The 24,619-nt window shown below is 30.9% G+C and overlaps 2 protein-coding genes across 2 annotated transcripts; one reads left to right on the forward strand and one right to left on the reverse strand.

Annotated features, from left to right (window-relative positions):
• Window positions 1-4,852: 4,852 nt before the first annotated feature.
• On the reverse strand, window positions 4,853-5,713 carry LOC129881923 (putative invertase inhibitor). Its single transcript, XM_055956037.1, has 2 exons — window positions 5,348-5,713; window positions 4,853-5,205 (listed from the first exon to the last, which is right to left on the reverse strand). The coding sequence occupies exons 1-2, from the start codon at window positions 5,668-5,670 to the stop codon at window positions 4,959-4,961; spliced, it is 570 nt and encodes a 189-aa protein (XP_055812012.1). The 5' UTR covers window positions 5,671-5,713; the 3' UTR covers window positions 4,853-4,958.
• Window positions 5,714-6,932: 1,219 nt separating this feature from the next.
• LOC129883287 (uncharacterized) lies at window positions 6,933-14,930 on the forward strand. Its single transcript, XM_055957936.1, has 13 exons — window positions 6,933-7,069; window positions 7,166-7,268; window positions 8,071-8,134; window positions 8,308-8,409; window positions 8,511-8,575; window positions 9,915-10,013; window positions 10,269-10,348; window positions 10,432-10,645; window positions 11,457-11,512; window positions 11,794-11,922; window positions 13,019-13,202; window positions 14,162-14,327; window positions 14,636-14,930. Exons 1-12 carry the CDS (start codon window positions 7,029-7,031, stop codon window positions 14,270-14,272), a joined length of 1,248 nt encoding a protein of 415 aa, XP_055813911.1. The 5' UTR covers window positions 6,933-7,028; the 3' UTR covers window positions 14,273-14,327; window positions 14,636-14,930.
• The last annotated feature ends 9,689 nt before the right edge of the window (window positions 14,931-24,619 follow it).

Below are 24,619 nucleotides of genomic sequence, written 5' to 3' on the forward strand. Positions count from 1 at the left end.
ATAAATTAATATTATTTATTTTTATTTCATCAATTATTTATTTTAAAAATAAAATCGGATGTGAATATATATATTTTGGAAAAGAGATATAATATTAATATGGGTATATGTGCAGGGGACAAGCATGAAATAAAAAATGGTATAGGGATATGGGAAGGGGGACAAAACATATAATAATATATATATTTTATTTAAATTTTTTATTTTTTTAAAAAAAATCGGATGAATTTTTATAATATATATATTTTTTATTTTTATTTTTAAATAGGAATTCGGGTGAATATATATATATATATATATATATATATATATTTATTTAAAATGGACAAAGAATGATGGGCGGGGCACGCGTGGATTAAAATAATATTAATGTTTTAATTTTTATTAAAAAGATAAATAAAAAATAATTAAAAAATCGGATGAATATAATATATATATATATATATATATATATATATATATATATATTATATTCATTTTTTTTAAAATTATTTGGATGAAAAGAAAACAATTATATATTTTATTATTATTTAATGTTTATTATTATTTATTTTTTAAATAGGAATTCGGGTGACAATTATATATATATATATATATATTAAAATGGTACAAAAGTGCGGCGGAAAAAATATATATATATATTATTATATTCATTTTTTAAAATTATTTGGATGAAAAGAAAACAATTATATATTTTATTATTATTTAATGTTTATTATTATTTATTTTTTAAATAGGGGACAACGGGTGATGGGCATTATTAATATAGTATTAATATATGTATGGGTAGTAAATTAAAATATTTTTTTTATTGTTATTATTATTATTATTATTTTTTATTATTATTATTATTTTTTTACGGAAGATTAACATTATTTATTTATTTATTTATTTATTATTATTTTAAAAGAGGGACAAAAAGGTGTGCAGAATATTATTATTTTATTTTTAATTATTTTTATTTTCGGATGAATAAATAATATATATATATATTTTAATTTCTTTATTTATTATTATTATTATTTATTTATTGATTTGTTTATTTTTATTTTTGGACGAGGAGATGGCATATATATTATTTGCGTGTTGTAGTATTAATGGAAGAATAAAAATAAAAAAAAATAATTGTTAATTCAATATTAATTATTTGTTATTTAGGAGAAGTAATGAAAACGCAAAATTAATTGGTGAAATTGGTTATCAAATTAGACGAATTAATTTACGATCTTCTTAATTTTAACAAAAGTAAAATGATTAACTTTATTGTAACTAATTATTAATTTACGAAATAATTAATTATGGTAAATAATAATTTTCTTTTTATAAGTCAAATTTAAATATTACTAAGAGATAATGACTATATAACAAAAAAAATGCATGTGTTATAAAGATAACAAATTATTTAAAATACACTTGAAAATATGCATGGTTTTATAAAAGTCAATTATTTTAATTTAATTAAAATTGAAGAAGTCTAAAATTAAAATAAGATGAGTATGCATTAATTAATTAACAAACCTCTCATTTTTTACAAAGTAAATAATTAACTTCAGTTTAAATAAATTAACTTGAAATATGAGTCTATTAATTAAAATCCAACTAATTAACAGAGCTATTTATTTTAAAAATAAAAATCTTTTGAAACAATTTTTTTGAATAAATAATAAAATATATTCTATTCAAGAATTATTTTATAAATATATATATAGGGAGAAAGAGAGAGAAATTAATTTAAAATGATGATACCATATATATATTTCGTTTTTTTTTATTATTATTATTATTTAATTTTATATATATATTTTATTATTATTGTATTATTATTATTTTTTGTAAAAATTACGTTGTTGAGGGTAAAAATTGGGTGTCAACAGATACTACAAAAGAACCTCCTGAAGAAGGTCAAGATTTGAGTAATCCTGATATTTCTGAAGAAATCAGTGAACCCAAGACTCAAGTGAATGAAGAACTTTCAATAAGTTCTACCAGTGATGAGATAAATTTAGATCGATCGAAAATTACGGTAGATAATATTTTTGCATATAGTGTTGCACTTAACCTCATGCAAGATAGTGAAAGTCTTGAGCCTAAATCCGTCGAAGAATGTCGACGTAGATGTGATTGGCCAGAATGGAAAAAAGCAATTCAATCAGAATTAGATTCACTTGCTAAACGTGAGGTTTTTGGACCTATAGTCCAAACCCCCTAAAGGTGTAAAATCAGTTGGCTATAAATGGATTTTTGTGCGAAAACGAAATGAGAGAAAGGAAATTGTAAGATACAAGGCACACTTTGTTGCAAAAAGATTCTCTCAAAAACCTGGGGTCAACTATGAAGAAACATATTCACCTGTTATGATGGAATAACTTTTCGATATCTCCTCAGTCTAGCTGTACATAAAAATCTCTAAATATATCTAATGAATGTAGTTACAACTTACCTTTATGGTTCACTTGATAGTAAAATTTACATGAAAATCCCAAAAGGATTAAAATTGGCTGAAGCATGTACTAAGTCTTGGAAGATGTACTCAATGAAATTGCAAAGATCGTTATATGGTCTAAAACAATCAGGGCCTATGTGGTATAATCACCTTAGTGAGTACTTGATAAATGAAGTTTATATAAATGATGTCATTTGTTCATGTGTTTTTATTAAGAAAACGGAATCAGAGTTTGTTATACTCGCCGTTTATGTTGATGACATAAATCTCATTAGAACCCATGAAGAGGTCCAAAAGACGATTGAATATCTAAAGAAAGAATTTGAGATGAAAGACCTTGCAAAGACAAAACTTTGTCTGGGTCTGGAAATTGAATATTTAGCAGACCAGGATTTTTGTCCACCAATCTGCCTACACTGAGAAAGTTTTAAAATGATTTTACATAGAAAGAACACATCCATTAATTACTCCAACGGTTGTTCGATTACTTAAAGTGGATAAAGATCCATTTTGACCTTCAAAAGAAAATAAAGAACTTCTTGGTCCTTAAGTACCATATCTCAGTGCTATTGGTGCAATTATGTATCTTGCTAACACAACTAGGCCTGATATAACATTTTCTGTTAATTTGCTGGCAAGGTATAGTTCATCCCCAACGCGAAGATATTGAAATGATATCAAACATATTTTGAGATACCTAAAGGGTAGCATTGATATGGGTCTGTTTTATACTAACAAAGATTGTGCAGATCTTATTGGTTATGCAGATGCAGGTTATTTATCAGACCCACATAAAGCTCGATCTTAGACATGCTATCTATTTACACATGGAGGAACTGCTATATCATGACAATCTACAAAGCAGTCTATTGTTGCTACTTCTTTAAATCATGCTGAAATAATAGCAATTAATGAAGCAAGTAGAGAATGTGTGTGGTTGAGATTGATGATACAGTTCATCAAAGAAAGATGCGACCTGAAAAATAATGTCAAAGTACCCACAGTTATATTTGAAGACAATGTCGCGTGCATAGCTCAATTAAAAGGTGGTTTCATAAAATGAGACAAAACGAAACATATTTCACCAAAATTATTCTTCACACATGATCTCCATAAGAATGGTGATATTGATGTACAACAAGTTCATTCGAGTGATAATCTTGCAGATTTATTCACAAAGGCATTACCAACATCAACTTTTGAAAATTTAAGGTATAAGATTGGAATGCGTCATCTCCAAAATATCAAATGAAGTTTTTATCAGGGAGAGTAAAATACGCGTTGTACTCTTTTTCCCTTAACCATGATTTTGTCCCATTGGGTTTCCCTGGTAAGGTTTTTAAGAAGGCAACAATCAAGGCATATTACCAGATGTGTGTATTCTTTTTCCTTCATTAGGCTTTTTTCCACTGGGTTTTTCCTAGTAAGGTTTTAACGATGCACAACATCTATGGATGTTTAGGATAACTATGTATATTTGTTCTTTCACTAGAATTTTTCTTTTACACTTGGAAATCCAACGGAGAATGTTATGAAAAGTAGTAGTGGATGTCCATGTTGTGGGACCCACTTTAGGAGAAAATTTGCACCCTCTCCCTTATTCCTTAATAATTCAGGCTATAAATAGCCTTACGCGTAGAAGAAAAAATACACTGAATTCTGCAATCTCTCTCTTAGTTTCTTACTATTTCTTATTATTTCTCCTTCTTATTAAATTGCTAAGTTAGTTTATTTTATAACAATAACTAATATTAGAGCCCAATTAGCAAGTTGTAAAGCTAAATCAATCACTATCATAACATTTGATTCTTTCCCCTTTAAAAAAAACATGCTTAGAAAAGAATGTTCTTTATGCTATGATTTTCACTCAACGGGCTCTCACCCAATAAATTAAATTAGGAGTAATCAGTAGTGATAGGAAAAAGATGGAAGGAAGAACGATAAAGAAAAGAGCAATGTACATCTATATTAAATTAATTAATTCATCTTGGTAAGAAATAATAACGGCACATTTCTTGACTTTCTTGGTGTTTCACAAAATTACAATTTTAACTACTCTTATGTAGTTCTAGATGTCTTGCAAGCGATTGTTATCGATGAATTTATTAACTTTAATTTTAATCATGCAGATCAATTATGAACTTTAAGCGTTTTTAGCTTGCTTAATACCATGGTCAGTTTCACATATGTTTGTGTCTAGTAAAATTAGAAGCAAACGAATTAGGAACTCTTTTTCTAATTAGGTTGAGAAGGTCATCTATTACTACCGATTGTTGTAATAAGTATTATGTTACGCAAACATTTCTAACAGTTGCACCGCGCTGCCACTACCACGTATTGATATTAAGTTTTATTAATATGTTTTCTTATTTATCGGGAAATTTAAATAAACGTCATCAACACAATATAGAACAACAAAATCAAATCAACATATAGATTTTGATTGTTTAACTTAAATAAGCTAGGATATATTATTTATTGCTACATAAGTACTAAAGTAGAACAAACCAAAAGATCAAAATATGGTATAATTAGGTGTTTCTCCAAGAACATTGATAACCACTCGAGCAGATAAACTGAAATACATAACAAGATTGTCACCCTTTGATATTTCATTTTCTTGAACATTTCTTGAAGCAAAAGCCTCTTCACAATTCATTGCATAATCATTAGCTGATTCAACATTATCACTAGCTGATTGAAACTTCTTCTTTTGAACATCATCTAAAGCAGCTACAAATTCACCAACAACACCACCATACCTGTTGAGAAATAATATAATTATGCAGTTGAAGTATGTTATCTTCAACAATTTAAATTTTTAGATGAGATGATTAGACAATTCAACATGGTATTAGCGCAAACAATATGTATGTTTGGCATATGAAAAAGAATCAAACATACCATTTGCTACACACACTCAATGCTGAAGAAACAACAGGGCTTGTGGTTCTTTCATGACTATACTTTTGATTTATGTAGTCTTGAGTTTTTGATGCATGGGAATTTCCTGCTTGAATAATGGCTATGGCTAAATCAAATGGAGTTTGTGTAGATGAGATTTTTGGATCAGAATTTAGTAGTTTTATGCAAAAGTCAAAATCCCAATTTGGTTTAGAAATTGTGCATGCTTTTTCAAGAAGATTTGAGTTGGAGTTTGCTTTGGTTTGTGAAGCCAAAAGCAAGAAAAAGATGGAAAAAATAGGAATGTTTCTTAGATAAGACATTTTTTGTTTAGCTTTTTTGTTATGAGGAAGTGATTTTGAAAGACTATATATAGAGACTTGAACGTGACCTTTAGTGTAGCGGACTATCCTACATAGAGAGATTTAAACGAAAACTTTATTGTACCAGACTGTCTTATATACAAAGACTTACTAGAATATAAAAGGTTATCAACAAATATTCAATTTTTATAGTTGGTGACCTTAATTTGGGATCTTATAATATTAGAATTGAAATATAATGCACCCATTTTAAAAAATAAAAGCATTTTATGTGTTTATTCACGGAAAATTACACCCAATCAATGACGCAATCAAAATTTTTTACTAAGGGATTCAGAATATAAAAAGATAAAACACATACATATCCTGTGTACATACATTAAAAAAAAACTTTATATACATATATAATGTAATTTTTTGACGAGAGAATTTGAATAAACCCTTATAACGTACTCCCTGGCTCAACGCTCATGCAATCAATAACCTTAAATGAATGATCTTGAACTTTTAATCCCCACTTATCTCATGGACAAACAACCATTACACTTTGATTGGATGACTCATATGTCCACGAAATTCTATTGATTTCTTCTAGCAAAAGGGAGGTTGTTTTTCTATCACGAGTTTTATACCATCAGGGCCAATCTGCATGAGTGTTGTTATTCATAAATTAGCCACAAAAGCCTAAGAACTTGATTTCAACTTTTCTATATATATGGGCCCTCTTTTGTCTTTCTGTTAATTTTCTGACCACTTTAGCCCTTTACAATATTGTCTTTTTTTTTTAATTTTCAGAACATCTCAAAAAATAATAATATTAAATTGAATCTTGCTACGAAATACATGGAGTTCGATAGATGAAGCAATCGTAATACATTAGTTCTGATATTATATCTAATATAACTGGTCAATCGGTTCAAATTTAATATAACTGGTCAATCGGTTCAAATTTAAGTGAGTTGTTGACTCGCTTATTTATCATTTGACATATTTAAACTTATAACGAATGAATTGGATGTGGATAGATAATAGTACTTTATTCTACAAATTTTTATTAAATTAGCAGCAAAAGAAAATATTAAACACGTTAAATACTAGAGACAAAATTAAGCACCAGTCAATTTTAAGGACGATTCGTGCAAAAACTTGAGTGCCATTTTCTCATGTTGGGCCTGACTTTAGTGGGCTTATATAAATGGGCCATCCTATATGGGCCTAACTTACCGATCCATCTCCAGCGTCTCTTTCCTCTTTAATCAACACATGCACAAAACCCGTATAACAATGGCGGGAGTTTGAATTACAGTACGAGAAAAATCTGATTTTTCAGTTTTTTTTTTACAAAATTTGAGTAAAAAATGGAAAATCCAAGTCACAATGATGCTGATTCTCTTCGCAGGTCCCTTATTTTTATTTATTTTTGCAATTTCAAGCTAAATTAAATTGTTATGTATTTTTTTTTAATGTTTGTTGCTTTTGAATATGGTAATAATAGGGAGATTCAAGAGCTTAGAGATATTCAAAGAAATGTTGAAGAACCAGAAGAATTTGGTTTGGAATTGAAGAAATCACTGGAGGATTGTACACTTCAATTTGAGGTAAAAAAAAAATAAATTCTTGAACTTTGCGGTTATTTCCTAATTTTAGTTTAAAAACTGAATACTTTTGATTAGTTTTTGTGTTATTTAGCTCCATAATTTGGTTAAATTAACTTGAGCACACTCGTTTATCATTCTGATATGGAAAATTTACAGCACTTGTAGTTTCTTAATATCAAAATTTATTTTTGCGCACCCAAGGTGTGGCCTAGTGGCCAATGAAGTCGGTCGAGAACCATGGCATTTCAGGTTCAAATCCTAGCAGAGAATTTTTTCATATGTTTTAGGCTTGGTGGAATGTGGATATAGTTACCATGTTGCTAGTGGGAGATGACAAGTATCTCGTGGAAACAGTCGAGGTGTCTGAAAGCTGGTCTGGACACTATAGTTATAAAAAAAGATAGTTGGGTATACTTTTGAGTAGTTAAGGTTGAAAATAATGTTCCAAGTAACATGGAGTAAAAGTTGGGATATTTGGAAAGCAAAATGAGTTCTTTCATTAGCTAAAGAAGCCATTTTCCCCTTGTAGGTGGGAATTGTTTTCATTGAAGAGAACATTTTCCACTTTAAAATAACCAAACAATGAAAAATGAGTTCATCTTTGAATGCATTTTAACCAATACCATTCAAGTTAGGTCTGAAAATGGTCAAATTGATGCCTGATAATGGTCAAATTGATGCCTGATAAGGGACAAGGAATAAACAAAATGAATGGATTATTTCATGTTTTCTTTGACGGGTTGTCATGTTCACTATATTTTTCTTTCAAAGTCATGTTTGTTCACTGGGTATGATTTTGCAGAGCAAAGTTGAACAGATATTATGTGATGCTTCAGAAATCAGCTTCTCGTCTGATCAGGATTTAGGTAGAAGAAAAGCTGTTTATGTCTTCTTTTTCCCTCCATGTATGTGTGCCTGTGTATAACACACACACACACACATGTTTGGGCAGAGCTTTACATAGACACACACGAGCACACTCATATATGTTTAGAGGGAGCTTTATCTGCCATTTAAATTCTCGTGTTTGCAACTTCAGATGAATTTTGGAAATATTTGAAGAATGAGCTGAGCACAGAGGAGGCTAAGAATGCAAAGATCGCAGATGAAATTGAGGGGCTTTCAAGGGAATATATTGAAGGTGCTGAGGATTCCTGGTGGTTTTGGAAAATTCAGATTTATGTTGGATTGCGACTCATGCTTGACTTCTGTTATTGCAACGTTTGCTTTTTTTTTCTACAGGTTATAGCAAATTGGTGAATGAGGTTGAAGGCCTAAGTTGTTCTTTGGAGCTCATTGAATCACTGGTTTGTTTCTGTTCATCCGCTGATTCTGCTTTAATATAAACTAAGTTTGTTGATCAGGGTGGGGTGGAGGGGGATTGCGTGCAGGTTTAGCAAGCACATTTACTTGTTGGTTCCTTAAGAAATTGGACATGCTATAGTTTTATGGTATGTGGCTGCTGACTGAACTAAATCGTTAAGGTGAAAAATCAAATAAACTGCATGTGGGTGGAAGAATGTAAACTGTGACAATTTATAACTTCTGTGTGATCCAAATCTATAATGAAGCTGTTACTATTTGTGCTAGTGCATAATTTTTTTACAATATTTCAAGCTTGTTTAGCAGTAATGGATGTCAGTTCTGTTGCACCTTTACCATATCATCCATGTATTGGGAGCACATAAGCTTAAAATTTTCATGATTTTTCTTCCGTGAATATACGAAGTGGGATCATCATGTTCTGATTTGGTGACACATCGGAAAAAATTGGTATTTTCAGTGATAAGAAAGACACCTATAAGATTGGTGATACTTAGAAATGAATAAATTACTTCCTCACCAGTCTCCAGTAACTTCTCTGAATAAGGGGAGAAGTCTGACAACGTAGGCAGGTGTTGTGGAAGATGGCATGTGTCATGTTTTTGGTGCATTTTTTCTCAGCATGAATGATAGTGATAAATGGACTGTGGAACAAACATTAAGAAGCCGTGACTTCTAAATTCTTACCTTTTCCTCCCTCTTGATTTTGCTTAATATCTCTGATTTTGGCTGGATGTAAGTTAAAACGTTGTGTTTTTTTTCTTACGAAAATGAGGGAAATCAGAAGGTTGTGGTTGCCTTTTGTTTGCTAGTGAGTCGACTCTACAATTTCAAGTTCTATGTGAAGAATATTGTGGCAAGAACTTAAAAGTTGATCAACAGCTAATGAGTTGCATAGTTGATACTTGCATCTTCTTTATGAGGCCTAGAAGGGACAATTCATTAGCTTTATGGTATATCACTTCCTCTCAGTTGCAATCATTACATAATTCTTCTGTGTGTTCTTTTCATTTGAAAAATAATGGTAATTTGTCAGTCATGGAATTTTTCAAGTGGAATATTAGCAAGGATTCTTTTGTTTTACTGCTGAACCAGTTAAATTTAATCAAATTACCTTTAAAAAATTACACTTCGATTAGCAGCTGAATTTTTCTTGCTAGGTGAACAATTTCTTGTGCTTTTTTTCAAAATCTTTTTTCCCTATTCTATTTGTCCCAAGTCTAATACGTTAATCTTATCATGCTTCCTCTGAATCTTAGAACTCCTATCTTTGTTCAAATGTTCGTTATTGTTATACTTATTGTATCTTACCTTATATTTTAGGGACTTGAACAAGGAAGTGTAGTGACAAATATTGCTTGTTCTACACCTGGAGAAGATAAAGGAAACTTGTCAAGTGCACCTGCAGAACATAACTTTAAGGTTCTTACTGTCTTACATCTTTTCAATATTGCAAGACAACTTAGAGTAGCTTGATATCATTATCTAAATGCAAATCTTGCTGTCAGTTGCTGATGCAACAACAATTTTTTCTATTTGTAGTCTCAATTATCGCATTGCATAACAATCTGTCAACTGGCGAACTTCCAAAGCATATTTGGTTGTTGTTATGTTATTTCTTTAAAAGAAAATTAAGGATATGCTTATGTATCATTGTTTTACCCCTTTTGTATGTAGATCTTTGAATTAGGCAATCAGCTTGAAAAGAGCAAATTGAATTTGAAGTCGTTGGAAGATCTTGAGAGTACTTTCCACAGGTATTTTCGAAAATAAACTTTGCATAGTTCTCCGTACTCTCGCTTGTCTAACTCCGGTGCATTTAATTTTACAATATAATCAGGTTTGAGGCAATAGAGAAGATTGAAGATGCATTTTCTGGTCTTAAGATAGTAGAATTTGAGGGGAACCGCATCAGATTATCTTTGAGAACTTTTATCCCAAACTTAGAAAACTTGCTCCACAACCAAACAATAGATGTTGCTGAACCACGAGAGCAAAATCATGAGTTGTTAGTTGAACTGATGGATGGAACCATGGAGCTAAAACACGTTGAGGTATGGTTTTTCAGCAGTTTGCAACATAAAAATTAGGGATAACTGCATTTTTGGTCCCTAAGTTATTGGTAAATTATGTTTTTGGTCCTTGTGATATATGACTCAGCATACTTAACCTTCAATTAATCAAATTGGGTAACCTTCAATTAATTAAATTGGGTAGCTTTGGTCCCCTCGGGTAGAAAATATGTTATATTTGATTATTATAAATTAATATTACCAGCAAATATGAAGTAGCAATGCAAACATAACATAGCTATTAAACCGAAAAATTATGAATAGCTCATTTTTCTTTCCACTGATGAGATGATGTTTTGAAAGAGAATGTGGCTGTATAATATGAGAGCCTGCTACATAAAACAAATCTAACATAGACTTAACTTTCTCCTGACAGAACATTGGCTCAAAGTGGATTTTTAACCTTCTCTGTATCTGCCAGAAATTAAAATACTTACCCACTTTTTGATACATTGGCAACATACATTCTCTGTAGCTAACAGTAGTACCTAAATATGCCTGGTGTTAAAGTATCAAAACAACTTAGGCTAAGACAATTGGTTTTGTACTTACAAAGAGTGTTAGATGAGATACAACAAGCCATATGCAGAAATTGAAAAATCTACTATTCTGTGTTATTCAGTACATTGGTTGCTCATAAGTTATAACCGACTGAATCATTGGTCTATCTGCAAGCTGTTTGATTTTCCTTTGTTGAATTTATTGCTTGCTTTCCTTCATTTTTACTGGTCAATAAGATATACTGCTTTCTGATCTATTATACCTTAATCTACTTTTTGGTGATGCTCTTCAGATTTTCCCAAATGATGTATCTATAAGTGATATAACCGATACTGCAAAATCCTTAAGGTGCGTTTCCTTTTCATTTTTCTCTTACATTCTACTGGTCTCACTAAGTTTTGGCTTTTGTAAATCTATATAGAAGCACTGAAATATTTATTTGTTTGGTGCCTGAGCATAAATAATTGTTGTATTATTTAATAAAGTCAAGTTTGATGAAGTTTTAGTTGATTTTTGCAGCGTAATTGGTATTTAATTTCCTATTTTGGAAGTAATTTGCAACATGATCTATCTATGGTTCAGTTCACATTTTGCTACTATGAAAATTCACATAGTGCCACTGATTCCAGACAGGTCTATTTCCCTGTGGGAGTTCTTGAAAATAGATTTTCTTTGGAGTGGTTTGTTAAAAGGGTGCAAGATCGAATCGTTCTTTGCACGTTAAGGCGATTTCTAGTGAAGAGTGCAAATAATTCAAGGTTAGTCCTTTTTTTTTTATGCATGCAATTTGAGTTAAGATCATTTTGCAGAGGTGTTGTTGTACATTTTTTTTTCTAATTGTGTCAATCATGGTTTTGGCACTTCATTAATCAATTTCTGATGTTTTATTCATGTTAGTTACATCTAAATTTTAGAAAGAAAAAAAACCAATAGATATTTTATTTGTACCTTAGGATGCACTGCTTGTATGCTACAAAAGGAGAGCTAATTTTATTTATTTTTGCTTCCAGAGGGCAACATTAAGAATTACAAGTATTAAGATGCGCTCCACGTGTTGCAACTTGATAATCACACACTAAAGTAACTCCATTTATGTCATCCAACTACGTCACATAAATAAATCTTAATGCCTTATAAAAAAGTCATATAAATAAATCTCAAGACTAGTTAGAAAATTCTGCTCTACTTAAAGAGAGTGTGATAAAGTTAGTTACGCTGGTATGTGAGGGATCTGTGAAGAAACAAGGGACGGATTTTATCACCAGCAATCCAGCATCTCGTTGAGGGGTTTATGGCATTGGGGCTGTGCTGAAATATTGTGTTGAGTAACTGGTTTATAAGTGGGCTATTGGGATAAATACGAAACAGTTTAGGAGTTCCAAATTGAAGTTAGTAACTGTGACTTTAACTATGTAATGGAATCTGAAGTGGTAGTCGGAGAAAGGTGATCAAAGTCTAGTTACGTTGATATCATCGATTGGAACCTTAATGTGACTAATCGATTAGATTACTGAGTAACATAATCCTATTCTACCGTTACGGGAGTAAATATTATGTTGAGGAAGTCATTCTTTCTATCAGTGAGAAAGCCTTCGAAACTTATGGAGTAGAAGAGGATGCACTAAATTTATGATTTGATGAAAGGAGAAGCTTCACAAATTGAATAAGAGTGGCCTGAATATGTAAATCCTAGTCCTGACTTTAGAAGAGACCAGAAAATCATGCAGAAGGTGGAGAAAGAGGACCAAATTTATACATACAAAATGGCTTTGAGTGTTCTTTCTCCCGGTCTCTGATGTTACTTTTATTTGATCTCCTTTTGAATTCTGGACTTATATTACTCAAATCAAACAGGCATTCATTTGATTACATGGATAGAGAAGAGACAATAGTAGCTCATATGGTTGGGGGAATTGATGCTTTCATAAAGCTACCTCAAGGTTGGCCACTAACCTGCTATGGTTTAACCCTGATGTCTCTCAAGAGCTCAAGTCAGTACTCACAACAGATATCTTTGACCCTCCTTTGTAAGGTTGTGGTAAGTTGTTTATTCATAGCACTGTTATAGATTATAGCTGTTTCGTACCAGTGCTGGACAATTTGTGACTTTGTGTAAGTCCTATTGGGATTGGATTTGTTAACCAAAATAGATGTAGTATTTACATTGTGAATGGTAATATGACTCGAACTTGCATGGTCTATAACGGTTAAAGAGAAATGCAAAACATCACTAAACTTTTTCAAAATGTTCTCTAAGAATTAAAAAAATGGAAACAATGAGGTATTGTGCACCATGAAGAAGGGAAGATTGAGGCCACACACAACCTTTGCCACATATAGATATGTAGCTGTTGTCATGCTCGATTCCAATGTCTGTATTGAGCTAGTTTATAAGCTATTAGTTTGGAAGAATGGCAAGTCTTTCTTCCTTATAATATGCCTATAACAACACCAACTTCCAGTAAGATTGTTAAGCTTGTGATCAAAGAAAAAATAAATTGTGAGTTTTCTTTCACATGAAAAAGTTACTTCAGTTGAATGATTATGCAGTAGTTATGCTTCCTTATTCTGATTGGGACATATCATGCCATAAAAGGAAATTAAATTCCGATTTTTCACATGGAAGGTCATTTTAGTTAATGTGATTGTGCGGTGCTAATGATACATTGTGCTGATTGGGACCTAGCAAGCCCACCAAATTCCAAAATTTCTGATATTAGGTGTTTCCTGCAAAAACAAATAGGGTAAACTATTCAAATCGCCTCCTAAAATTCTTACCAATTTTAGGAAAAACGTTGGGATGGGTCAATTATCGGCTTTATATGAATGCAAAAGTTTCATGTTGATGCGGTCGTTCTTGTGGAAAGAACGTAAAGGTTGGCCTATTGTCTCTCTGATGTAAAATGAGTCTAGTACAACCATAAAGTTAGAATTGGCAGTTTTGACGCTCACCTAGTTTTTTGTCCTTATGATCTTTATTTCATGTCATCTTTACAGGACGTGGCAAACTCGTTGGATACAAATGCACGACAGACTATCTCAGGCTTTACGGATAGAGTTGAAGAAATACTTATGCAACAAATGACTGCAGTAACAACTTCAACCTGAAAATATTCCGAAAGACGACTGCTACCCTGCTCTATGATGCTCTGTACTTATTCTGGTAAGATTTATCAATATCATAGTATAACTATACCTTTCCCATTCAATACTACCGATGCCAGCTGCTAGTCCTTGGATTCACTCAAATGTACTCATTTCAGATGCGGAGAATGTTCTTGTCGCGAACTAACATTATGTTCATGTAGGTTTCTCACTAATGTGTTAAAATATCACTTGAATCTAAACCTAAAATATTTTTTCTGGGGGCTTTTCGAGTTGTTTAACGTGAATAATATTGTACTTGTCACACTCCTGATGTACATTGTGATTGGAAGGTACATGAAGATGGATTATGCATGTTGGTTGCAGGTAAATGTGTGCTCTTCAAATGGGATACTCAGTCAACTGTTCAAGAAAAACTCCCTTCAACAAGAGATATTGCAAGTGAACCAGTTAGAGATATGGAAAATAATCCTTAGTGAATCAATGAAATTATAGCATTTCATGATCATGTATAAGGTTTTGTGAAATTTATAAGAAATTTTAGGGATTATGTATGAAAATATGGTGGTATGGTACTTGTTATTTTGATCATATAGAATTGTAGAATATATTGATGAACAATGGACAAGACTTATGTCACGACCCAAAATCTTAAAGGTGAGTGAACCCCCACCCAATTTTCTTGATCCCGTAATGCATATTAAATTAATCCGAACTAAAAGTTTGAATTGTGATATATGACTGAACATAACATTCTATTAACCCGAATCAAAAGTTTGTTGATATACACGTCATGATAGAGACATGTTTAAAGATTGCATTTTGTGATCCTTCTTTAATTGTTTTCTTTTTGAAAATGGATTATAAGGAGGTCACAGGTTCAAGCCTTGAAAACAGTCTCTGACAGAAATGCAAGATAAGACTGCGTACAATAGACCCTTGTGGTCGGGCCCTTCTCCGAATTCTGTGCATAGCGGAAGTTTTAATGCACCGGACTGTCCTTTTTTTTTAAAAATGGATTGAGTTAATAAATGAGAGTATCTAAAATTGTCATTACCGTTGCCCGAGCTTTCATATATGTGCACCTTAGAGTGTTCTGATAACATGTTGTTGGAGTTCGTCAAGTCTTATGCCAACAGAATCTAGTGGTGTTTAGGCACCAGATCAGCTTCATGTATTTAAAAGCCAATCTTTTTTCCTTTATCTTTATTACTCTTTAAAATAAATTTCATATTAGACAAAAAAAACATTTAACTATTTTTCAAATATTTAGGACTTTAAAATCAACTCAAATTTTAATTATATTTTTTTTTCCTTATTTGAATTGTGCACATAATTTAATAATATTTTGAATTTTAAAATCAAATTAAGATTTTACCTAAACAATCAATACATAGTTCTTAATTGATTGTTTAGATAAGATCTGAATTGATTTTAAAATTCGAATTTTGTACATAGTTCAAATAAAAAAATAATAATTAAAATCTTACTTGATTTTAAAGTTCTAAACATTTAAAAAATAATTAAGTGACTATTTTGTGTAGTGTAAAATTTATTTTTTGAAGAATAAAAAAAAAAGAAGAAGATAAATGACTTAGTCCTCCTTTACTTACATGAAGCTGAGATGGTTCCTGAACACCGTTAGATTATCCACAACACCTTCAATAACTTCAACTTCTTTCTTTTTATCCACATGAATGGGTTTGAAACTCTATTAGTGCCTAATAGAATCTAAAAAAAGATACATGTTGAGAAGACGAATTAACATCAAGATTCTAAAATAAATCTCTAAAATGATTTTAACCATTGCTAAAGTGTATTAGAAATTGATTTTGAACCTCGATGTTGGAGTTCATCAAGTCTATTGGCAAACTTTATGCCAATAAAACTTTGGGATAATTTAGTGGTGTTCAGGAAACAAATCAACTTCATATATTTATAAGACAAATCATTTTTTTCTTTTACCTTTTTTACTCTTTAAAAATTAATTTCACATTAGATAAAATATAGTCATTTAATTATAATTTTTAAAAATTTAAAATTTTGAAATCTACTAAAATCTTAGTTATCAATTTGTTTCCTTATTTGAACTTATGTGCTAAATCCTGGTATTTAAGATTTTACCTAAACAATCAAAGCAACATGATAAAATGTGGAAATATAAACCATCAGTTTGACCGTAATCATATTTCTACTATCTTTGCTCTTGTACATATCAATTTTGGTCATAAAAATCTCCAAAAAAAAAAATATAAAAAAAAATCTACAATTTACCAATTATGATGCTCTACCAGTAGTTAATTTTTTTCTTTTTCTACTTACCACTTACCAGTGTATCTTTTTATTTATATTATTGTAGCATATATTATTAAAAATGAAAAGTTTCAAAATGAAAAGTTGGATTATCATTTATCTTTATATACTAAATAAAAAATGTTATAAAAATATCTAATTAATTAAATAGTAAATAGTAATTAGATCATATTAGCATTATATTAAATACTAAAAGTGGAAAGGTGTTAATAAATCAAAGAGATAACTACTGAAAACACCCCTAAACTTGTCATGAATTATTTGTACGCCACATCAACAAACAAATTTCACATATACGCATAGGTAGATGACACGTGGCATAAGTGGGATGTTTTTAAATTACTTAATCAAGTAGATGATTGTTTTTAAGGCTATCAATTGGTGGAGGACTAAAGTAATAATTCACGCCAAATTTAGGAGTGTTTTCAATACTTATCTCTAAATCAAAGTTGAAAGACTAGAAAGTTGTTAGACATTTGTACCCTTTCATAAACTAAATTAGTTACATTCATTTCATTTTTTTGTATTCATTTTCATTTTTTCCGTTCAATTTATAAAACAAAGTCTATATATATAGGATAAGTGTGACTTCCTCGAATAGTAAGTACCCTTAACTTCCAACCTTAAGGTTGTGAGTTCGAGTCACCAAGGGAGCAAAAAGATGGGAGCTCTTGGGGGACATGGGCGGCTCAGTACTATCAGTGGCCTAAAGCAAAACTTCAATGAGAGGCCTTATAAAAAAAAATTATATATTTTTTATTTAAAATCTATTTTTCTAGCCTTTTGAGATGCAAAATTGTGAATAATTGTTGGGAATATAATTATTCAACTCATTTGAAAGTTCTTGATTTTCTTGAGAATTTACGTCCTATTTCTCACTAATTTCATCTCCTTCTTCTTGAATTTTACTATCATCTAGCTCAACAAGCTTATTGAGTTTTGAATGGCCGGATTCATATTTTCTTGTTGATATATTTTAAGTTTTAATAAAGTAATTAAAAGATACCTACAATACAATAATAAAAATAACAAATACAAGATAAAAAATTAAATATAAAACTCGAAAGTTGAAATGATGAAACCTGATAAACAATTTGAAGACTAGATTCCAAGATATGTTGTAATTGATGCTTTGAAATACTTGTCTCAAAGCTTAAAATTTGAGAAAGAACAAGAAAAATGAACTCAAGCATGCTATATCTTTTCTTACTCTCTTTTTGTTAGAAAATAATAGAACTCAAGCATATTATATCTTTGAGCAATTGAAATAATGTAGAAAGTTAAATTTTTTTTCACCAACTTTGTATGTAAAGATGTCTATTGAAAAGTAAGAAAATATTTAGCTATTAAATAAATGAGGAGAAAGAGTATATTAGCAAAACATTAAAGAAAAGTACGAGTACAAAAAAAAAAAGGAAAAGTTTTCTACCATTTTTCAAAAAATGCAAAAGGTCAAAAGTAAATGTCAAATCAAATTTTCATAATGAATAATAAAACGATAATAACTCTTCCTATATAAATTTATTTTTATATTTCTATAAAAAAAAAACCAATATTTTCAAAGCTAAAAAATCTACTCCTATAAATCTATACATATGTTATGATTGTTAAAAAAAAGCCCCCCCCCCCCCCCCCGCGCCTCCTAATTTGGGGGTGTAAAGTTGTTGCTTCACCAACTTTACCCAATAGCCAGCCCTTTGGGGGAGGGGTTAAAAAAAAGTATAACGAGAAATATACAAGTATATATACATAGTAAAATTAGCTAAAGTAATGTGACACCACCTAAAAAAATATTACTCTTCTTTCGCCCTTTTTTTTTTTAAAAAAATAAATCAGTTTCCCTTCATTTGTTTATTTTATTTTTAATAGCCCGAAAAATCTTTAAATTCAACCTCTTTAATGGTCTATAACATAATGATATTATAACGATCCATTAGGTCGTTTAAAGAACTATAGTTTTTATTTTATAAAGACTCGTTGTGAAGAAAAGTGCGGCAGCGAACGAAGTTTCAAGAAACAACAATTCAGTGAAATCCTACAACGTGGGATCTGGAGAAGGTAAAGTGTATGCAGATCTTATTGCTACCAAGTAGGACGGTTATTTCCAAAAGACCCTCTTATTTCTTGAACAAGTTTCAAGAAACAAGACCGCAAATTCTTTTTCAAGTAAGAAGGAAATAGCAAAGCCTAAATATTGTAGTTATGTATATGTTAGATAATTAGGAATTAGAGTTGATATATGGGCAATTGCAAAGTTGCCTGAAATTGGCAAAAGTATTAGTTGTCAATGATGGGTTAATGATTAACCATCATTGGCCAATGATTAGTAGTATTAGGATTTAGGTTTGGAAAAAAAATAAAGAGAAAAGAAAAGGCTTTCACAATTGGTCCCTTGTTGTTGTAACGTGCAAACCTGTGGGTTTGATATTAACTTTAATTATTTTATTTATTTATTTTTATTTAGTTATCATATTATAATTCAAGTTTTGATATATTGAGATAGGTAATTAAATGTTAGGTATATTATATTATATGAATACCATTAGAGTTATGAAATTAGAGGAATTGAGGCTTAACCCTAGGTTTGAGTTTTAGGAATTGATTATAGAGTTGGGTGAGTTGATGGGTCTAGGTTAAACATATATATAATATTGGTCTACAGACTCGTTTACTTATAAATATTATATATTTGATAGATTGAAAATGGTCTGAGGCATCAAAGAAAAGAAAGACATCGGTGGATTAGCTTGCTTGACTTCGATTCTTCGGTTCTTCGGTTGATGTATGTTATGGTTTATTCTATATCATAAATAGACTCTTAATATATAACGATTGATAGTTATTGAGTAATGTGTGAAGTTTATTATGCATTTAATTGATGTGGTTTGAATTGTTGATGTATTGTTGTGATTGGTTTGCAATCCTAAGACCGGAAAATCCATAATCTTGAACTTGTCCTATCAAAATGTAACAACCCCTAAAATGTTGTATGTCGGTATTTTAATTCTCGACGAAAATAATACAGCCTCTGTATTTTGGGCATAAATTTTCATAGGTTGGTCCAAATTAGGTGATTCAAATTTCTGGGTAACCACAACATCCTTACCTACAACTTTCATGAAGAACATATCTTAAGATTAGGAGTATAAGTAGGTCAAATAAATTAATCTTTGCAAGATATAGTACTGTAACAGAATTGAGTGTTTATAGAAGAAAATTCATATCTCACTGTAGGTTGCTCCAAATTGATTGATTCTTGAAGGATATGAAACTAGACTTCCATATCTACAATTCTTATGAAGACACCAAATCCTAATAAGGAATTTATCTAATTCAAACGCAGCTTCGAAAAAGAGTATTCTGTTAAAAAGAACTCATCTTACCTACCATGGAAACATCTAGATACATTTGACATCATTCATGACATAAATTGTCCTCCATTTAACATCATCCATGACATCAATATATTCCATTAAATTTTTAGATTTTTCTTTATAATTTTTTTATTTATTGTTAGGTCCCTCTTTCCCACCTATAAATACCCACCTTATTTCCTCATTTTATTCATCAAGCTTTCTTAAGCATTTCTTCTCTCTATATATAATTCTTCTCAAATATAGTTTTAGTTTTAGTAGTATAAAAATACTACTCCGGTTATTCTTATATTCCGGGTAGTACACAAAACGCTCCAGCGAGAAGAAAAGGCTAGGGGTCCAAGAGTGTTCCAATTCGGAGTAAACCTTCGGATTTAAGGTATGTAAGGCTTTCATAGCATTGGATTGAGTTTGTCCATGCGCCCAATATTTAAATTCATTATAATTGAGTTATAGTTGAGTTTTATCCAAATCTTGAATTCTAAATGAAATAATTCTTCTTCTATTGAGTTTGATATATTTATGCATTAATATTATTATTATTATTATTATTATCTCTCATATTATTGGAATTATTGTTCATGGCTACTTTTCCATGAATCTTAATTGATTTAATGTTCATGAATATTTTTACACATGTTTTGAGTAAAGATGTTGGCCTTTTATTATTTTCATTGATAAGAAGAAAGTTATATGAATTAATACTATATATGTATTTTATTGAGTTTTGAAAGAGCAAAAGAGTTGAATTTGAATGAATTTGAGAAAATGATATTTTGAGCAAGATGTTTTGATGAGATGTAAATGATGTTTTTGGAAGTATAATGATTGATGAACATGAAATGAGATGAGTTTGATGATTTAAATTAAAGTCCAATGAGACTAGATGATGAGTTTAATATGAGCACATATTTTGGGAGTAGTATTGAGCACCGAGTTGGGTAAGAGTTTAATTGACTCAAACCCCAGAACTACGTAGCCAGCGTAGGATGGAGGTTATGCCTTTTAAGTCCCAAAAAGAGGACTTTGATGAGTGGATCCAAGATGGTGATGTCCTTTACCCTGGCAAGGTATTGGATGGATGTGGCAACGACATCGCTTCGTTGTATCATCGCTAGCTCATAAGTGATGGTTGTCGGTTAGAGAAACTCCCAACTGAGTAAGCATTGCTTATTACTATTATTTTTATTATTATATTTTAAGCTTGCATTACATATTTATGTTGAGATGATGTTGAGTTCTGAGCTGAGTTTTCCTGAGAGGAGTTTCTTGATATCTGTCCTTACCTTCCTGCCATTTTACATACTCGTACATTCCACGTACTGACGTCATTCGACCTGCATCATTTTATGATGCAGATACAGGTGTTAGAGATCCTCAACAGGCGCATCGTTGAAGATTATTTCTTTTCAGCTATTTGGTGAGTCCTTCTTGTATTCGAAGGAACTCCTTATCCTTTTATTATTGTTGAGTGTGATGTTTCTTTTGAGGTAGTCATGGATATGTCATTGGCACCATCTAAGAGTATTAGAGGCTTCATAGACAAAGTCTGATGATGTAATCGGAGTAGTTCTCCTTAGAAACTACTTCTTCTAAGAATTATCTATTTTTCCTTTGATTATGACAAGCCCACATTAGTATTCTTAAGTCTTCCGCTGATGAATAAATAAGAAATGAGACCAAGTGGTTCTCTTAGAAGCCAGAAATGGTTTCTGAGTGCCGGTCACGCCTAGGGTACCCTCTCGGGGCGTGACACAAAAGTGATGCCTTGAATAAAGAAGGCTTGATGAAATATTGTTAATAAAGTGAAATATGATAATAAAGAATGATAAATTAATTATATTTGGATCGAGTGTCACGAGCAGACACGATATATTTGAATCATGTGTCACGAGCTGACACGTTATATTTGGATCGGATGTCAAGTTCCGACAGTATATTTGGATCAGGTTTCACGTTCCAACACGGTATATTTGGATCAGTGTCACGTTCCGACACAGTATATTTGAATCGCGTGTCACGAGCCGACACGATATTATTGGATCGAGTGTCACGTTCCGACGCAGTAATATTAAAGAAAAATATATTAAAATTACTTAATACTACCCAATATCAAATAACTCATTTCCCAAAAGAGCGTGGTGTGGTGGTCTGAGACCTCATGTATACTTTGGATATTATTGACTGATTACGTAGTCGTTTCATTGTGTTGTTTGTTGATCTTGATCTTATTGTTTGCCACATGTTAGGTGTTATAGTTGATTTTCTACTATTACTTTATGCATATTGATTTCTATTTTGAGTTGACCGATGATACCTATTCAGTACATGCTGTCTTGAACTGACCCCTACTTGTATTTTTCTTTGTTTTATTTTGTGGAGTACAACAAGTGCTCCATCGACTGGACCTCAGCTCTAGCCAGTGTCCAGCACATCAGCTTTGACAATTTCTAATAAAGTGACTTTTTTTTCATGGCTAAGCACCTACAAAGAGCTTGTGTGATTAAGTGTAACGGTAAGCAAATTCAAGAGCTTGTGTGATTAAGTGTAACAGTAAGCAAATTCAATGAAACAGTAGCCCAAACTATCAACTGGTATTAATGAAATTTGAAGTGCAATTAAAATAAAAATTGAATAAAAGTATAGTAACTAAAGGATGAAAATGTAAGAAGAATATATGAGGACCGCTATTTATATCTGATGCCTAACAAATAAAAAGAAATATTAATTGACAGGCCTTCGGATAAAATTAAAATTCCAAAGATAAATTTTCTTGGAGCCAAAGGATCAGTAACATGGAAACACCTAATAAATGAATTGATTACAATACGTAAATATAAATCTTTAGTGAAAAAATGTTTTAAAATTATCATTACAAGTTAATTGAATATCATTAATGAAGATATAAGAGGGATCAATAGTGTTTCAACTTACCTTCCAACGTAATTCGAACCCTTAATCTATCGATCGATGATGAAGGTGTTCAAACACTTACGAACCTCACTTATCAAAATTATTAAGCCTACCCGAATAGGCAGAACCCTAATATGCAATAAGATTTCATTTTGCGGGCCGGGGTTGCATCATATTTCCGAGTCTACAAGAATTGATTTTCAACGATATGAATTATATATACGAAATATCGAAAAATGAAAATCGTTGTAGATACGAAAATATGAAGCAACCCAACCCGCAATTAAACTGTATGATAAATAGGTTTCTCCATGTTCATTTTAACCACATATATACTCATTCAAGATAGACTTTGCAAAACACTAATCTTTCTTGTACTTTATGTAAATTACTTTTTCTCTACTCAATATTGCTTCTCACTTTATTTTATTTTGATGTGTCTAGAAGTGAAAGAACTCCTCTCAATTTATAGGAACCAAACTTAGAGCCTAAATACATAAAAGGAAAAGAGACATAAATTTTCCTCCACATATATTAATTTTTGGCTCCAAGAAAATATTGATTGAGTCTATAATAAATAGGCTTATATCTATAATAAATGGGTCTAAACCCCACATAAAAGAAAAGAGATAGAGAAATTTGAATTTAGTCGAAACTCACTGACCAAATACTTAAAGATGACATGACTTTTCATTTAAGCTATCTAATGAGTCTTGTACATTTTTAACATCTGAAATGGATCTTTATTGTGTCATTTAAACACCTCAAACAAATCGTAAAGTGAAAAGTTGTACTAATTTTAAGTATATATGGATGAGTTCCGCCTTGAATTTCTATATATGTATCGATGAACTACCTAATTAATCAATTTATTCAAAGGTCATGTCACTCTGCAGCATAACAAGTAGGGCTGTACAGGGCAAACCGATAAACCGCATCAAACCGACAAACCGAACCAAACCGGAAAAAAAACCCGACTAGTGGTTTGGTTTGACTTGGTTTGGTGTTTGGAAAAAAAACCCGACCATTATAAGGTTGATTTGATTTTAACTAAAAAAAAGTCAAACCGAACCCAAACCGATCCGATTATAGATATACTACTTTTAAATTATGTTACACATAAAAATATTTATTAAAATGTAATTTATAAATATTTTTTAAAATTTTTCATAATTTTTGTTTTCTTTCTTACATTTAAATTTGGACTTGAGAAGCCCATCTAAATAATATACAAAAAAAGCTCATCTTATAAAATTATATTATAAAGTTAAAACTTCAAACAGTGTTCTGCCTCCATCTTATATGTTGATATTTTGTACTAGAACTCTTTTTAAGAAGCACTGCTCTGTGCTTTTTATTAGATATTATGAAAAACCCGAGAAATCCGAAAAAACCCAAAAAACCCCAAAAAACCGAGAAAAATTGATATAAAAAAACCCGACTTTATTGGTTTGGTTTGGTTTATAGATTTAATAACCCGACACAAATGGTTTGATTTGGTTTGTAAAAAATCCGAACCAACCCGGTTCATGTACACCCCTAATAACAAGAAAGAAAAAAAATTAAGGGTGTTCATAGTTAATTGATGCTTCTTTTTAACTCTATAAAATAAAATTATAAATTGATCAATTTTATTGACTGATAATTGATGCTTCTTTTTATATTCTATAATTAATATACACATGAAATTGGTCACGTAAAATTCTATTGCAATTTTTGGGCATGTCCCTGTCGGAAAACACAAATTATG

This window comes from Solanum dulcamara, chromosome 3, assembly GCF_947179165.1.
Source record: "Solanum dulcamara chromosome 3, daSolDulc1.2, whole genome shotgun sequence".
Lineage (NCBI taxonomy): Eukaryota > Viridiplantae > Streptophyta > Magnoliopsida > Solanales > Solanaceae > Solanum > Solanum dulcamara.